The sequence below is a fragment of the Zophobas morio genome, unplaced genomic scaffold (genome assembly GCF_036711695.1).
Source record: "Zophobas morio isolate AGI-343-1 ecotype UQ-CSIRO unplaced genomic scaffold, CSIRO_AGI_Zmor_V1 ptg000049l, whole genome shotgun sequence".
NCBI classification, from domain to species: domain Eukaryota; kingdom Metazoa; phylum Arthropoda; class Insecta; order Coleoptera; family Tenebrionidae; genus Zophobas; species Zophobas morio.
The window spans coordinates 2,576,304-2,595,377 of record NW_026972154.1 but is presented as its reverse complement, the minus strand read 5'-3'; the positions used below and the strand labels follow the sequence as shown (position 1 = coordinate 2,595,377).

At 35.4% G+C, this 19,074-nt stretch overlaps 1 protein-coding gene across 3 annotated transcripts in view; it reads left to right on the top strand.

Moving 5' to 3' along the window:
- The window catches only part of LOC135142683 (A disintegrin and metalloproteinase with thrombospondin motifs 9-like), a 226,711-nt gene that overhangs the window by 167,508 nt on the left and 40,129 nt on the right, over positions 1-19,074 (top strand). For all 3 annotated transcript variants that reach the window (XM_064074434.1, XM_064074435.1, XM_064074433.1), the window contains exon 7: positions 6,652-6,823. In XM_064074434.1, the coding sequence (XP_063930504.1) occupies positions 6,652-6,823 (172 nt within the window). The remainder of the gene's footprint in view (positions 1-6,651; positions 6,824-19,074) is intronic.

Here is a 19,074-nt window from a genome sequence, read left to right as displayed (position 1 = left end):
GTGAAACATCGGACAATTGAGAAATCGAAAAATAAAAAAATGGAGAAATCGAAAATTTGAAGAATGGAAAAATTGAAAATGTCAGAAATTAAAATTCTGAAAAATTGTCAACATCAAAAGCCGAAAAGTCTCAGTAATGCATTTATAAACCACAAGTTCAGGATTATGCTACTAAAAAATTGATAACGTCATCTCAAAATTTTGCTGAATAAATTCTACTAAAAATGTGCAAAATATGATGAGTTTTTACTTGTAATTTATCATTGCATTCATATTTTTTTAGATTTGCTTATATACCTAGGTGGTTCAAAAAAATTAATGAATGAGTCAATTTATTTTATTGATTAAATCAGTCTCGACTCACTCCATTTTCCCAGAAATTTTTGGAATACTGTTATTTTTAGTCTAATCCACATTGATTTACGTGTCCTTGCAAAATGTTGATGATTTCATCACAAAATTGTGTACCTAAAGTAAAAATTTAACTCGAAAATGCTGGATATGTTTCATTTTATTTTAGGTGCGAGGGAAGTTCTATCGAAACAACTTTCCACCAGTTTTTTTTGCTGTTATATTTGAACATAAACAGTTTATTTTATATATTTTTAAAACATTATAAAGAAAATAAAAAGTTGTGTTAGACTGAAGCTTGTGGGTTTCTCAATCTATTTTCCGTATTTTTAAACTTTCAACTCAATTTCTTTCAAAATACATACAAATGGATTTCGATAGTTATTTCCCTGTACCCTTCATTTGAAAATAAATAAGCTTATCTGGTGTTGTTTACCGATTTGCATTTTATGACGGACTCCCTACAGTGCCCATAATCTCTCCTCTTTTGGGTCGCTACCTGCCGTGGATCGGTACTTTGGGTTGCATAGTTACAAAAAATAATTCTTCTCACTGAAACCGATTTTGCGGGCGACGACTGGGGACCCAGTTTACAGTACCTCAACAGGAGAAGCATTAGTTTTTGGAATACTTTCATTGTACTTTCGTTTACATTCCGTCCATACCATTTCAATTGCATTAAAATCACAGTGGTATGGCGGGAGTCTTAGGCCACAGTGTCCATGTTCTTGAGCATAGTGATCTAAATGATTTTTCCGGCAGTCTATTGCGCACATAATTCCAAATCTGCTTTTTCATCGTTTTTTCAGGATAATCTATCTTTTTTGTGTTTCACCATGCCACCATTTTTTTCTTTGTTCAACTCTTTCCAGGAATTTCTTCCTACAAATAAAGCAGAAATATAAGTATAGTGCACTTATCAAAACTAAAATAAACATCATACTGTGGTAAGTTGGATAACCATTCTGGATTTTGGATTTCTAATTTAATGGGGATGGACGGTAGCCAGTCGGCACTTAGGCCTCGCCTTTGGGCCCATTGTAATATCAGGGTGTCTTCCCGCTCTTCTACTCGTCAAGACACCCAATTGCTTGAATGTATTTGAGTAATGCAGAGGGTGGGAACTCCCTGATTTTTGCCATACTAGGCCAGATGTTCCCTAGTATGGATTGATCAATGATGAAATTGATTCTATTGAAAAGTTTTCTTAGCCCCGATTGAAGTAGGCTGAGCCTTCGGTTCCACCATGGGGTACCTTTGCCCAGGCTTTCCTTCTTTATGTGGCAACTTCTCTCATAAGCTGACATTAGAGAGTCGTTAATAATGGTCAAAGTTTTCTCTATGTCTTCTGTCGAGTTATATTCTATTGCTATCGACTGTACGGAGCTCCCCACTCTATCTTCCAGGTCTTCGTTATATAAAGTCCAGTTCGTCAGCCTAGGGTTCCTGTACGTCTTTGTCTCTATGTCTACACATTTTAATGTATACATAATCCATCTATGGTCTGACACTGACGCTTCTTTTTTCTTAATATGCGTAGCCATCTTTTTACAAGAAACTTAAATCATGGTTAAGTGGTACATTTTTGCAAGGAAATATGGATTTTGGAATTGTGGAGCGGAGCCTAATGGTAAAAGCGATATTTCCTTATACAAATGTTTCATTTTAAACATGTTTTAAGTTTAATGTTGTGAAAAGAAGTCTACACATGTTAAAACAAAAAGGCAAAATGTAAACCGGCCCACCCGCCCTATCTCAATTGTGATGATTTTTTTTATTCGCCGTGAATCAAGGGGGCGGAGCCTAACTGCAAAATACTTATTTCTTTACAAGAAATTGAAAACATGATACGCACGATATTGAAAAATATTTTTTTAATTTCTCGTAGAGAAATAAGGAATTTCCAGTTAAGTTCCGCCTTCTTGGCTCAAAGTTACCAGCAACGACAACGTTAATAATCTTCAAATCATCTGTATAAATATAAAACTTACAACTAACGTATTTATGTATATCATTGAAAGATATAAAAAACAAGAGTGGAACCAAATTGGAGCCTTGGATAACCCGACTATTACAAATAAATTCCGGCGACTGATATCCAACTCAACGTATTGATATCCATTCATAATAATTTATTTCATAAGCAATACTAAACCACAATATAAATCGATATTTTGTAATTTTCTAAGTAAAATACAGTTATGTTACACTATCAAAGGCTTTGGTCAAATCCGTGAAGATATCATTAACTCGTTTTCTTTCATCAACTGCTTCCGAGATAAATTGTGTAAATTCAAATAAGTTGGTTACAGTTGATTTGCCTTTAATAAATCCATGTTGTTCCCTACATGTAAAATTGATAACATGAGAGTAGAAAATATTAGACATTATACATTCAAAAACTTTGGTGATATTCGATATAAGGGCAACCGGTTTGTAATTTTTTATGTTGTTTCTAACCCCTGATTTGAAAACAGGAATCAGTTTTAACGTCATTTTCAGCATTTTCTATAAACCTACGTATGTCATACTTATCTTTCGTCTTAAAATTTTGAATTTTTCTAAATGGTGAACTAGCCTTTTTTTGTATTTATTCCAATGATAATTCCTTGTGATAAGTACACGGATGCTATTACTAGTTGCTCTTCGCCTCTTCCTATGTTACACTTAACATTTACCACAGTCACATCCCTAGAGCTGACCTGAGGTAGGAGGACGGCTTTAATATCCCTGGAAATGTAAATACATGTGCTTGGAGATTCTATTGTGTGACCTGAAACAACAGTGCCATTTAGATTGCTTAACCCCGCAATCCTGGATTTTACTATCCATGGTTCTTAGATTATTGCTATAGTGATCTGCATCTTGTCTAGGCGACGACACAAAACAATCGTCACCGTGCGACAATTCTGCAGATTAATCTGAAGGAAATGTATCTGCTGCAGCGCCATCTCTGCAACCAAAAATCTCCTTCCTATCTTAGGAGACACGAGGCTTATGTCTCAGGCCGGCTCGCCCCCACTGGTGGAGGTTTCATCCCCTGGGGTTTCTGCCTCTTCCATTGGGGTCTGCCTTTCCGAGTCGTCGCCTCGTTCTCCTTAAGTTTCAGGTTGAAAGAGGACAGCATATAGTTGATTCTGTCCCCTCTCTCCCTGATTGTTTTGGCCTCATCCATCCCAAGACCAAACACAAAGAGGTTGGTTGGGGAGGCAGTCTCGGGTTTTGCCTCGTGATGGAAAAAAAGCCATTTTTTAACCCGAGCCCATAGGGTCTGACGCTCCAGGCGGCGAAGTATGACCTCTGCATCCACCGGTGGTCCCGGTATCCACAGGGTCGCCCTCACCAGCTTTGGTAGCTCAGCCAAGGGGGCCACGTTAAGTTGTGCGCCTTCCCACAAGGGTGTTACAGCGCGCACTGTTTGTTTTAGCCATTCCAGAGACATCTCGTCTTCACAGGTTATCCTTAGGATTTCCCCTGTGTACTTTATGCCTCTGAAAGTGGCTGCTTGTCTTCCCGATGCCAGGCACTGTTCAAGTTGCCTGTCCAGTGCTCCCATCAGACCATTTTGTACCATCTCCACCTGGTCGGCAGTCAGCTCACCAAGTGGATGCTGTGCATCAATCACAGCTACACGGAGGTGACTTGCAGCTACCTCCCAAAAAATCTTCCATGCTTGGTATGGTGAGGACGTACTGCCAAATATTTCCTAATTATTTCCACCATATCAAGTCCCTGAATGCCACCAACGGTTACGAAAAATTCTTTAGAAATTTTGGTTTTGGTGTCCGGGATTTGTATATGGAAAACCAACCCTTCATCCTTAACATTTTCTAGGGCCAAGTTAGTGAGCTGCTGTTTTCTGCAAGCTCCAGCGATACCAATTATGAATGCAACCTGGGAAAACTATGATTAAAGTAGTTTGAAGATATTTTAGGCATATCTTACCTTAGTAAGGAAAAACTGCTTCGCGTCAGCTTCTTTCAGGAGCCTTCCAATCTCATCTTTCGCAAATATCTTTGACTTCTTGGGTCTGCACCCTTTTGAGTGCCTTTTTAAAAATGCAATCAACTGATTATGTCAACATTATTAGAAATCGTCGCCCTCAGCGTTGAATCGAAAGCCCAAATACTGGAGGATTTGTATTTTTTAGACAAATTGTCGAAGTACGCCAGCAGAACCTTTCCATTGGTTACGTTTTGCACTTTTTTCTCGTTTTTGATTTTGGTGGTAATAACGGAGATAGAACACTGGTCGCAGTGCAGTGTCACGAAAAACGTAAAATCACCATGGTATCGAAAAATTTAGTAGAGTTTGATGCCAAATTTGAATTTTTTGTAAAATATTTATTTTTATTAGTTTTGTGTCTTATCTCAGCGGTCGCAGATAAAATGTTGTACATTACAGGTGGGTTATAGCCAGTGTTGGGCAGTATCAAGATACTTGTATCTAAATAAATTACCTAGATACATTTTTGGGTATCTAGTATCTGTATCTAGATAAAATCGAATTTAAGCACAAAATGTCTGTATCTAGATACAAAATTAATGGCGCAGATACAGATAAATTTTTTTATTTCACTTTTTTTTTTTCAATAGTTGTTAGTTGAGTCATATTAGTAGTAATTTTTGATACTTCATGTTGGTGATTTTGGTCACATAAACAAAAATAGAGGTAAGAGGCCCACTAATAGTGTTCTGTCACGGAAATTTTCATCTTTTAAATACCATAATTTCCTACATTGTAGCCTTACATCTTTAAATATAATCCTTAAATATAATCCTTCACTGCGTTTTACGCTTGTCGGGGCAATGCATTTTATCTGTGTACCTGAGCAATCCGGGTCCGGTAGGCCCGCTGGTTGTATTTGTGTTATTAAATAAGAGTAATTTTAATAGTAAAAATATTTGTTTAAGGTATGTTATTATTTTTAGAAAATAATAATTGCGTTTTACATAATGATTAATTTTTTCAATTAGCACAAATTAGTTCTGTAATTGACTAATCGAATGTTCAGTACATACATTTCTCTCGCATAAATCGCATATTTGTTACTGTTTTATACCTTTATTTTTCAATAATGTAGCATCTTTTCCTGTTGCCACTTGTGTCATTTCTTCACTTTTTCATTGTTGGACCTAACGCGAGGCGGGCTTGGCAGGTCCGTTTTACCCTAGAATGTGCCGATTATGTTTAAGTGTAATTATCTTGGGCAATAAAATTAATCTTTTTACAACCCTCCGTAGAGTAATTTATCGTGATATATTCTCATAATTCGTGAAACGAGATTAAAATAAAATGAGTTTCAACAAAAATCTGAAAATTTAAAGTTGCACTATTGTGATTTCGGCCTGCCATGCAGCCTTTGATCTTATAAGGGGATTAAATACCTTTCTAAGAAATTGTACTTATTTTGCCTTAAACGGAACCAGCAATTCTTCCTAAAATGTATATACCTGCCGCACCGGGATAGACGATTACCGGACATGGTCATAAAAACATCGTAAGCCGATATGGAAGAATAATAATTTATGACAGGTTGCCGACAACAGACCTTCAGCACAGAATAATCATTTCCCGTATGCTTTTGTATTGTCAGTATTAATTTTAATGCTGGAGATGATTATTAGATATACTCAAACACAATTTGGACGCTGTAGTATGGGAATAAAAACAAAACAAAAAATTCTTTTTAAGCGTACCTACGTAATAAATATTGCACAATTTGTTACACATCAAACAGCGAAGCGATGGCCTATTTGCAGAAAAAAAGAAAAGATTTTTCAGTCTTGAATAACTATGCTACAGTAAAAGGTTTATTTTTTAAATTCAATACCACAATCCCTTCTTCTGCACCTGCGGAACGGGTGTTTAGTAGCGGAAACCAAATTCTGACACCAAGAAGAAATAATTTAGGTGACAGTACGTTCGAAATGTTGTTAATTTTAAAAAATTCATTAAACAATAGATACATAAAAAATACATAAACATATTTTCAGTTATTTTATTCGCCAAAGCTTCAGAACGTATCTCTTTTCTTTTATCTGTATCTAGATACATTTCGAAAAAATCGAAAACAATCTATATCTAGATATTTTTAAAAGTATCAGTCCCCAACACTGTTGACAACCTATAGTCGGATGTTGTACCCCAATATGTGGGGAAATTAACGACACTCATTTATGTGTTTCTTTATTTGTTTAAAATAAGAATAAAATCGCCTGAAATCGTCGATTCGAAACGGCTCGTTTACAAGTCGTTTCAGCCGCGCCTCCCCTTCTAACCATGTCGTACCATTTCCAGACCGGCTACATTCGCACATCCCAAGACAATTACTACATCGAGCCGGCCGAGAAATCCTCCAACGAGTACCCGATGGGCAGCTTCCTCCACCGCATCAAGAAAATACCCCATTCCTCAGCCCCGAGCGACAACGACGTCGTTACCAGCGAGTCGGAGCAGTGCGAAACCAATGGTGAGTTCGCCCATAAAGCCATCACGCGAATAAATCGCGGGCACGTTTCAACACGGCGCATTTTTTTAAACGGACCCATCCACAAATAATTATTGTTTCGGTAACGCCTCGAGCCTAACACCTGTTTTTGTTGCATATCCGATCGCGATCTGGGGCCATTTTTTTATGCCTGTCTTGGGAGCGAGAGAGTTTCAATTCCAACGGATTCAGGTCGGGCCCGTAAGGCGCCTCCGGCGTCGAATTGTTTGATTTTTATAGCATGTGTGGTCTCGATAAAAACGATAGTTGTGACAATAAACTGGTAATGGCCTCGGCGGACGCGGCAGACTGCGAGGCTCCGACAGCCTGAAAAAGAGGACGCGGTCGGAGGAGAGAGACGGGAGGCGAGTGGGAGGCGGGAGGGGGCTGGAGGTACGAGGAAAAAATACCTTGATGCAAAAATTGCATTTTTGGGTCGAGTGGGATGCTCGACCGAGGAACTTCTCCGAAATTCGTAGAATTATTTCTTTTATTTTATTATTAGATATAATATAGGTGTTTGCTATGCTTGCAACATTTTTAAGTTTTTTTTCCGTAGAGAATATAATTTGAACAATATAATTTATTTAAACAAATTGTTAACCCTTTTTGAACGACCAAAACCGGTGTCTTCGCTAGGTTCGTACGACTGTCACTTTGTTGACAGTTTTATGATTCTAATTAATTAAAAGTGATACTATATTTTTTGTTCTTGTTAATTAACAAATGGCCCCATCAAGTCAAGTGTTTCCATAAATTTTATCGCAACAACATGATGACAAACCAAGGTCGTCCTCAAGCCAATAATAGCATCGAGTGTAGACTCCAGAGTAGATTTTTTGTAAAATCCAGCGACAAGTCAGTATGTAAATTATAAAACAAGCATAACTGACCTCCAAAGACGTTTCAATTATTATTTTCAAAAATCGGTGAAAATTGACAACAAGGGAGGTATAAGAATTTAACCTGGACAGAAAAAGTTTCCTGAAAACGCCCTTAAGAATGTTTTTTTTTTTGAAGTAAAATAATGTTGTAATTTAGTCTTAAATTTTAGACCAACATTTTAAATCATGAAAAATTATAAAGGAAGAATGTGTCATAAAAATAGGAATTAGTTTTTAGAAGCAAATATCTGGATTAAATTGGAAGACATTTTTGGACAGCTTTTCAAAAAAAAAGATCTAATGGATATTGTAGACACTGCGAATATATCTACCCAGGAGACTACAATACCAAAAACTCTGTGAATGGCTCTATACTGGGTGTCTGGAAAATGGCGGATTAACTCTTCAGTACGTTATGTATGGGGATTTCGGAAGTGCCAAAAAAGTTATAAAAAAAAATTCTTTATGATGTAGATTACGAAAAAAACGTAATTTTATAAAAGTAAGATTGGCAACACTGCGCGCACCTAATGCGTGAAACCAAAAAAAAACATTTAATAAGACGTTTATAGATTATAAATTAAAACAAAACCAACAACCGAAAAATCCACTAAAGCATAACCAACTAAACACTGGAGAAGATGCTCAAAATTCCTGCTTTGTGCATATATGTAAGCTCGTAATGTTTCTAAATTTTCATTATTTTTTGTAAAAGTTAGTCATAACTGATTTCGTCAATGACGTACCCTTTAAGAAAAGAGAGGGAGGGTGGGCGGGGCTAGTTCCTTTCCTGATAAGGGTGATTTTGGCAAATGAGATACCCTCTAAAAAAGAGAGGGTGGGTGGGCGGGACTAGTACCTCCTAAGATAAGACTGATTTTGGCAAATGATATACCATCTAAGAACAGAGAGGGTGGGGTGGGCGGGGCTAGTACCTGCTAAGATGAGACTAATTTTAGCAAATGATGTGTTCTCTAAGAAATTTAACTAAATTATTATAACAAAAGACACTAAAGGCTCCAAAGCACTTACAAATTTTTTCCAAACACAAACACCTAGAACCTTAATATTGTTTTAAATTTTTCAAAAAAAAAACGAGGTCCTAAAATTAACTCAAAAACAGGTCACGCCAGAATTTTCCAAAATAATACACCATGGGTACCCAAGAGCTTTCCGAAAAAAAATCTTATGGATGTAGACCCTACGAACGTATCCGTGGAGGTTCAGTACTTAAAACTATGTCAGTGTTCTTATAGTAAAAATTTTCATTCATTTGAATAACTTTGAAAACATGTAAGGTAGTTCAATAACGTAAGAATCTACATCAAAATACAAAAATGCAGAAAAAAAAATCAGAACAGTCTATTATCCATGCCATTAAAACATCTAATACAATTTTTAGCGAGTCCCTTCTTCTGCATTCAACGGACTTAGGCCAAAATTATCTGTTGATGGTTGCCTTCTCAAAAACGTCTTTATTGATAGCTACTGTTATTTTTGTTGAATGGGATTTATCGATAAATTTTAGTTAGAAAGAATCCATATAAGTTATAATTCTAAAAAAATAAAATAATTTTGTAGTTCAGTGCCAAATTTTAGGCAAAGATTTTGAGTATTTTTTCTCTAACCGCTTTAAACCGTTATTTATCATTAATTCTTATCTAGGTCCAGTCGATTATATTTTTTGCCAGTTTGGAAGAAGCAATTACCTTAACATCTTTCGAAGTATATTGTATGTACAATACATATATAGTATGGGTATGCGAAAGACCAAAATTCGGGATATTCAAAATTTTAAAAATCAACAGTCTCTTGACAAAACTGGATTCCTTTTGGGCAGCTTTCGAAAAAAAAAATCATATGAACGTAGACCTACGAGGTTTCAATACCTGAATCTCGATCAGTATTTAAAAATTTTAACTTTGAAAACATATAAGGTATAGTTCGATAACGCAAGAATCTGTATCAAAATACAAAAATACAGAAAAAACAATCAGAACCGGTTATTATCCAGTCCATTAAAACATCTCGTACAATTTTTAGCGAATCCCTTCTTCTGCATTCAACGGACTTACCCTAAAATTATCTTTTGATGGTATCCTTCTCAAAAACATCCTTATTGTTAGTAATTTTTGTTTTCGTTCAATGTGATTTATTGATAAATTTGTTGTTGTAATTCGAAAAAACTAAAATAATTTTGTTATTTAGTGCAAAATTTTATCTAAACATTTTCGTCTGTATAGCTACTGTTAAAAACATGGCGCCAAAAACATAATTCGATCTTTCCTTTTTCAAAATCATGAAAAATTATAAAGAATCAATGTGTAATAAAAATAGTAATTAGTTCTTAGTAGAAAATGATTGGATTATAATTCGGAGAAGTTTTTGGACAGCTTTTCAAAAAAAAAAGTTCAATGGATGTAGACACTGCGAATGTGCCCAAGGGGCTTCAATACCAAAAACTGTGTCAGTCTTCCTAAATTAAGAATTTTCATTTATTTGAATAACTATGAAAACTTGTAAGGTAGTTCGATAACATAAGAATCTGTATAAAATACAAAAATGCAGAAAAAAGAATCCAAAAAAAAATCGGAAAAATTTATCATCCAAGCCTTTAAAACATCTTATACCATTTTTAGCGAATCCCTTCTTCTGCATTAAGCAGACTTACCCCAAAATTATCTTTTAAGGGTTACTTTCTCAAAAGCGTCTTTCTTGTTAGCGTTAAATGGGATTTATCAGTAAATTATAATTAGAAACAGCCCGTGTAAGTTGTAATTCTAAAAAAGCAAAATAATTTTGTTATTTCGGGCAAAATTTTAGACAAATATTTTGACCAGTACAGCAACGGTTAAAAAAATAGCGACAAAAACATTGTTCGATTCTACTTTTTTCAAAATCATGAAAAGGTGTAAAGAAACAAAGTGTAATAAAAATAGCATATAGTTTTGAGAAGCAAATATCTGGATTATAATTGAAAGAAGTTTTTGGGCAGCTTTTGAAAAAAAAAGGTCAAATAGATGTAGACACTGCGAATGTGCCCTGGAGGCTTCAATATTACAAACTCTTTCAATGTTTCTATATAATTTTCATTCTTTTGAATAACTTTGAAACCATGTAACACAGTTCGATAACATAAGAGTCTGTGTTTAAATACAAAAATGCACAAAAAAACAAAAAATCGGAACAGTTTATCATCCATTCCATTAAAACATCTAACATAATTTTTAGCGAGTTCCTTCTTCTGCTTTCAACGAACTTACCCTAAAATAATCTTTTGATGGCACCCTTCTCAGAATCGTTCTTATTGATAACGACTTTTCTTTCGTTGAATGTGATTTATCGGTTAACTTTAGTTAGAAGCAGTCCATATAAGTTGTAATTCTAAAAAACTAAAATAATTTTGTAGATCAGTGATCAGTGTTAAATTCTATACCAAAATTTCACCTGTAAATTTATGGTAAAAAAAATGGCGCCATAGAAACTTTGCTTGATTTTAAAAACATGAAAAATTATCAAGGAACAATGTGTAATAAAGATAGTAATTAGTTTTTCTGTAAGCACCGCCAACCGTTATTAATCGTTGATTCTACGGTAAAAAAAGAGCAAAAAATCGGGAACAGTATCCACGCCATTAGAACATCTAATGCAATTTATAGAGAGTCCCTTCTCCTGCATTCATCAGACTTACCTGAGAAATATCTTTTCATGGCATATATCCTTCTTTAAAAACAAATATTCTTTCGTTTTGTAGTAAGTGTTTTTCTTGAAAGAAGTTTATTGCTAAATTTTAATTAGAAATAGTATGTATAAGTTATATTTCTAAAAAAAAAAACCTATATTAACGCTATTCATCTCAAAAAAACTGCAAAATTACCCAAGTGGTCATTCTTTGGTTGTAGTTTTCACTGCCACCTTTCGCTTTATACTAGTTAGAATGAAAGTTGCCATTAATTCGTATTAGGTAGCATTATATTCAAGCTAAAATTCTAATTTATGAGAAAGGTAGAGTCATCTTTCATACAATTCATACATACGATGTTTGTTATTACATTTTACACATTTTTACTGGACACAACTTTTAATTGAAATTTGAATGCTATCCATCTTAAGCACTATGAAAACCAGAAACCCTAAAATTCAAACCTTGAAGGCATCTTTTTCGTCTGTGTGTGTAGCGAGTCCCCTCTTCTTTATAAACGAGCTCATTAGAAATAAAAGAAAACTGTATAAAAAACAGGTTTTATCGTGAGAAAACGTACAAATTTTGCATACAAGTATAACCAATCTATATTTTGAACTTTGAAGTATATATTTAAAATATTTTATATAACTATAAAAAAACAGTAGTTGTAGACATAGTAAGGATGTACCTGGATTAATTTTACGAGTTCTTCGTACTTTATTGTAATTGTTTAAATTTATCATTTTTATTACACACAACTGCAAAATTGTTAACTTTGTGGAATCTTCGTTCGCTTCCATTTTAAGCGAGTCCCCTCTTCTTAATGTAATCAGATCTGCCTTTAAATCCCGCGTTTTCTCAGCATTTTTTTAACCGTAATTTGTAGTGTCGCCTCCTTCTTTATACTAGGTAGAACGAGAGTTCCCGTTAATTCGTAGTAAATAGCATTATGCTTGAACTGAAATCCTGATTTATTGTAAGTACATATCTGTATTTCGTATTAACACTTTATTTTTTTTTAAACTCCACACACATGCACGCAGCCGTTAATTTAAATTTTAATATTAACGTTATTTATTCTAAGAACTAAAATAACCCAGAAATCTTAAAAATGCCGCTGCGGTGTCCAGCGAGTCCCCTCTTCTTCATTCTGGACTTACACATGCTACGAGATCCAAATTTTGAAACAATATTATTTTTTTATTTTTCCGTACGCGTGGTCTGTTTTTTAATGTTTCAATTTTTCCTTGGTTATTTATTTGCCACCTTCGGATTTTTGCTTACTGAATTCGTGTTATAGGTAGACTATAAATAAATGACAACATGACGCTTTCCTTCACCGACATTACGCATTTTTTAATAAATTAAACTTAAACCGACACTAAAATATTGCGGGTAACAGTATTAGAGTAGGAATTTGCATACGTCTACCCACCGTTTTTAAAAGTTGATTGATTTCAAAAACTTTCAAATTTGCTTTCATTTAATGGGGGATATTTTGTATCTGTTCACACCTGAAGCCTGATCCTATAAGGCATAAAAATTCCAGCGCTATTAATCAAATAATACGAAAAATTATTTAAGATTTTATCGTGCGTATTCCGGTAAGGATTAAGGATTACGGCCAAACATTATTTTAAGATTAGAAATTTTTCAAAGCACTTAAATAAAAATCGTGTAAACATGTTTATGTATCGAGTGGTCCGAAAGTGCGATAATTCAGTATCGGTTTATGGAGTCGATTATTCTTTTTATAGTAGCGTCTATCTTAATTCTTTGCCCCTTGACCTTGAAAGAATATTAACATTATAAATAAATAGCCCACTGATGGCAATTACGGAAATTATAAATAAGTTATCGCCGTTCATTAAAAGTCGAAAACCTCCTTGTCGCGATTTTTTGTCCGCTCAGGCTTTTATTTAATTAATCCATCATTGTCAGGCGCCTAATCCGATCTGAATCGACTTTTGGCAACTTAATTGACACCGCAATTTATCCACAGGTACTTTTACACTTGGTATTTACTCACGCAACATCTGCATATGGGCTGTTCCGTATCAAATCGACGGACATTAACACCTCACCCACTTGATTTTATCTAAAACTCGTATTTATTGCACACGTTAAGGTGTCCGTTTCAGAAGATATGTTGTTCTTGGATTACAAAGCGCATTCAACTTTAATACGCTTTGTTTCTTCGCAGCCTCGTCAGGATTTTTACTTTCGGACGCATTAGTTGTTCGTATCTTTATTACGTGGAATATGTTGTAAATTGCGCTCTTTTATTGGCCGTAAAAATTATTTTTGTTACTTATTTTATGAGCACTTCCAATTACGGCTGCCGTAAATATTTCAAAATTTCGAAGAAGGTTAATGCTGTTCGAGGTTTTCAAATAATGAAAGATTTATTTTTGACAGTGGGTTATTTTCGTAACAGCAAGTTTTCACGTTTTCGACATGAGAAGAAATACACGATATACATTTTTAATATCTGCTTTTAGAATAATAATCGGTCGTGAAATGATAAATTTATTAATTTTTTTGAGCCCTCGTAACTGAAAATTAATTTTAAAACTACAAAGTGTTAATTCCGTCAGCTCAGGTCGAGTCGGATCAGGTCAAATTAGGTCATGTCAGGTCAGGTCAGGTCGGGCTGGGTCGCATCCGATGACTCCATTGAAAAAAAACACTTGTTTATACCATGTGATTTTTTAAATTTCTGCTCTAGTTGGCTATGACTCGTGGGTTTGCAGTGCAACTGAAACAGTGGACCAAAGCGGCTTGACCAACTAGAGCAGAAAATTTAAAAAATCACCCAATACAAAATGTTTTAAGAAGTCAAAGATATTTACCTTTATTTTATTAGTTATTACCTACTATGATCCAAAGGTTACGAAAGTTTGCCCTAAAATTTACACTTAATACGACTACATTTACCAATTGAGTAGGTGGTATTGAATGAAGTAACAGAAAAAATGACAGATTATTTTCGCAAAAGTTTCTTCACCTCCAAAGCACAACGCCTCTCAGCCCATATTTCTTACTAAATATTTCTCCAAAAATTTTGGATCTGAGGTGAATAAGTTTCTGGAACTGATGTAGAAATAAAGCTTTTATCAAAATTTTCAAGAAGTTGTTCATGACTATCACTGTTTCAGGCAAAACTTATTTTACGCCATTCTTCGAATGGTTTTGGTGTCATGCCTTCATGATAATTTAATTAGCATTAGCATTACATTAGGAATCTTTTTTGATCACTCGGTATGCTATAACGTTTATTCCCCGCGATACCGAAAACCACACAGAATATTCGTCCACGCATTTCACCAAGCACGGTGGCAATCTCTAGGCAAAGCTGAACTCATTTTGTAGTATTACATTATTTTATAGTTTTCGCTGAAATTAGCAAATCATTTCCCATCCATAGAGTGTAATCTCCTAATATGTAGAGAATTATTAATTACTCGTTTGTTTTAAGATCATGTTAAACCATGTCTCGTCCAAAAATGAAACATGTTTCATTCAAGTTGTCGATATTAAGAAATTTCAGTAAAATATTCAATTCCTCCTGACTCCATCATATACAGGGTGTTTCTTTCATTTTATACAACCCCTGTAACTTTTTTATTCTTGAAGATAAACCCGTAGTTCTTTAACCAAATTTGTATCATTCTCAAAGATTTATATGATGGTAAGCACACATTTTTATTATCACTGGCGGTAGAACCGGAAATGACGTCAACTTACTTTTTTTTAATGGAACACTCGGTATATTTTTTCATAAATGGAAAGATTGATTTTTTCACTACAAAAAATCACAAGCAACCAATATTCTAAAATCAATAATAAAAAAGTTATTTAGTAAAATATCTCCAAAATTTTCCGTTTATTTCAAAATCTAGTTGCTTGAAAAACAATTGAAAAATTGTTGTCATCACTAGATCTTTTAAAATGATACAAATTTGCACAAAGAACTACAGATTTATCTTTAAAAATCAAAAATTTACAGGGGTTGTATCAAATAAAAGAAACACCCGGTATACTCATTCACTCACTCACATTCGATCACTAGAGATAGCACGATCACTCACTCACTCGTTCATTCCACAGTTACTCACTCACTCACTCGTTCTCATACTCACATTCCATCAATCAATCGATGGATTCATCACTCGATTACTCGATCATTCGATGGCTCAATTATTCACTCACTCACAAGTCAGTGAGTCACTCATTCACTCGTACAAATTTCTATTTGCGTATGTTTATTAGAAGGTAATCTATAGTTGAATTCTCGTTCTTGTTTTGCACAAGTTTCGTATGTTTGTGGATGTCTTTAATTTTGAACTTCATATTATTTTCTATGCTTATTTCTATTATTATATAACTTAATAAAATACATGTTCAATTTTTCCAGACTCTATAATATACAGGGTGTTTCTTTTATTTGACACAACCCCTGTAACTTTCTTATTCTTAAAGATAAACCTGTAATTCTTTGAGCAAATGTAAAATTTAAAAGATCTATGTGATGGCAACCTCACATTTACATTATTACTTCCGGTAGAACCGGAAATGACATCATCTTTATTTTTTTTTATGGAACCCTAGGTAGATTTTTTCATAAATGGAAAGACTGATTTTTTCTAAAAATCACAGGCAACCAATATTTCTAAAATCAATACTTAAAAAGTTATTAAATAAAATACACGAAAAATTCATATTAATTGATCACAATCTAGTAGCTTGAAAAATTGATACTCATGTCATTTATTCACACAGATGATCTTTTAAAATGATACAAATTTGGTCAAAGAACTATATGTTTATTTTTTTAAATAAAAAAATTTCGGGAGTTGTATCAAATAAAAGAAACACGTGGTAGATATAATCACACTCACTGATCCACGTATTCACTCACTCATTCATTACATCACTTATTCATTAACTCACTCACGCACTCACCCATCAACTCACTCACTTACTTACCCTTTCACTCCCTCAGTCACTCACTCACCCACCAACTCAGTCACTAATTCACCCAATCACTCATTCATTCACTCATTACATCACCCAGTCCTTAATTTACTCACTCATTACATCACTTACTCATTAAATCACTCACCCACCCGCTCACTCCCCCACCCTCTCACTCACCGACCCACTCATTCACTTACACACGCACATACCCAATCACTCACTCACTCATTCATTAACTCACTCATTAACTTACCCACTCATTACATAACTTAGTCATTGACTCACTTACTCATTAACTCACGTACTCATTAACTCATTCACTAATTATATCACTCACTCATTATTACTCATCTAATATATTTCTCACTCATAACATCACTTACTCATTAACGCACTCTCTCATTACATCACTCACTCAATCACTCAATCAATCGATCAATAGATCATTCAATTTTTCACTCACTTCATCACTTAGTCATCAATTTACTCATTCATTTCATCACTCACTCACTGACTCACTCACTAACTCACTCACGAACTCATTCAATCACTCACTCACTCACTCACTCACTCACTCACTCACTCACTCACTCACTCACTCACTCACACACTCACTCACTCACTCACTCACTCACTCACTCACTCACTCACTCACCCATTCAATCACCCACTCAATCACTCACTCAATCACTCACTCAATCACCCACTCACTCATCCACTCACTCACTCACTCACTCACCCATCACTCACTCACTAAGTCCATCACTCACTCACTCACTCACTCACCCATCACTCACTCACTAAGTCAATCACTCACTCACTCGCTCACTCACTCACTCACTCACTCACTCACTCACTCACTCACCCACTCATCCACTCACTCACTACGTTACTTACTGATTAACTCACTTACTCACTCACTCACTCACCGACCCACCCACTCACTCATTCACCCACTAACTCACTCTCACTCTCCGACCCACCCACTCACTCACTCACCCACCAACTCACTCTCACTCACTCACCCACCCACTTACTCACGTTCTCACTCCCTCACTCGCCCACTCACTCATTCACTCTCACACGCACACACTCAATAATTCACTCAATCAATCAATCGATCAATTGATCACTTAATCACTCCTCATTCATTCATTCAATCATTTTCTCATTACATAACTTCCTCATTACACAACTCACTCGCTCATTAACTTCGCCACTCATTACATAACTCACTGATTAACTCACTCACTCATTACATCACTCACTTACTCAGTTACTCACTCACTCATTATCTCGCCCACTCATCCACTCACTCACTCACCGACCCACCCACTCACTCATTCACCCACCAACTCACTCTCTCACTCACTCACCCACCCACTTACTCACGTTCTCACTCCCTCACTCCCCCACTCACTCATGCACTCACACACGCACACACTCAATCACTCAATCAATCAATCGATCAATTGATCACTCAATCACTCCTCATTCATTCATTCAATCGTTTTCTCATTACATGACTTCCGCATTACATAACTTACTCATTAACTCACTCACTCATTAACTTTGTCACTCATTACATAACTCACTGATCAACTCACTCACTCACCTACTCATTCACTCACTCACTCATCCACTCACTCACTCACTCACTCACTCATCCACTCACTCATCAACTCACTCATTCACTTGCTCACTCATCCACTCACTCACTCATCCACTCACTCACTCACTCACACACTCACCCACTCATCCACTCACTCAGTCACTAACTCAATCAATCACTCACTCACTCACTCACTTAGTCACTCACTTACTCACTCACTTAGTCACTCACTCACTCACTCACCCACTCATCCACTCACTCACTACATTACTTACTGATTAACTCACTTACTCACTCACCGACCCACCCACTCACTCACTCATCCACCAACTCACTCACTCACTCACTCACCCACCCACTTACTCACGTTCTCACTCCCTGACTCGCCCACTCACTCATTCAGTCACACACGCACACACTCAATCACTCAATCAATCGATCAATTGATCACTCAATCACTCCTCATTCATTCATTCAATCATTTTCTCATTACCTAACTTCCTAATTACATAACTTACTCATTAACTCACTCACTCATTAACTTAGTCACTCATGACATAACTCACTGATTAACTCACTCATTAATTTACTCACTCATTAACTTATTCACTTATTACATCACTGACTGATTAACTCATTCACTCACTCATTATATCTCACTCACTCACTCATTATATTTCACTCACTCACTCACCTACTCACTCACTCACCTACTCATTCACTCACCTAGTCACTCACTCATTCATTCACTCACCCACCCACTCCGCTGCTATTGTTTTTAGTCTGGATTTTCCCAAATATTCTTTGATACCTGCATTTTGGGTTCCTATTCGTCCATTAAATTTCCCCTAACTAATATATTTTCTCGACATGTCAAGGCCTCTAAAGTACGAAAACAGTGGTCTCCCGTTTCCGTCTGTCCGTCTGTCTGTCTGGTCTGTATCCATTTAATTTCACACGTGAACTAAAATTTGGCTAATCATCCCCACCACCAATGCGATGACGTCCTCTCAAAAATTTATAATAGTAAGTTTTTATTTAATTTTATAAAATAAGATATTCCTGCACTTGT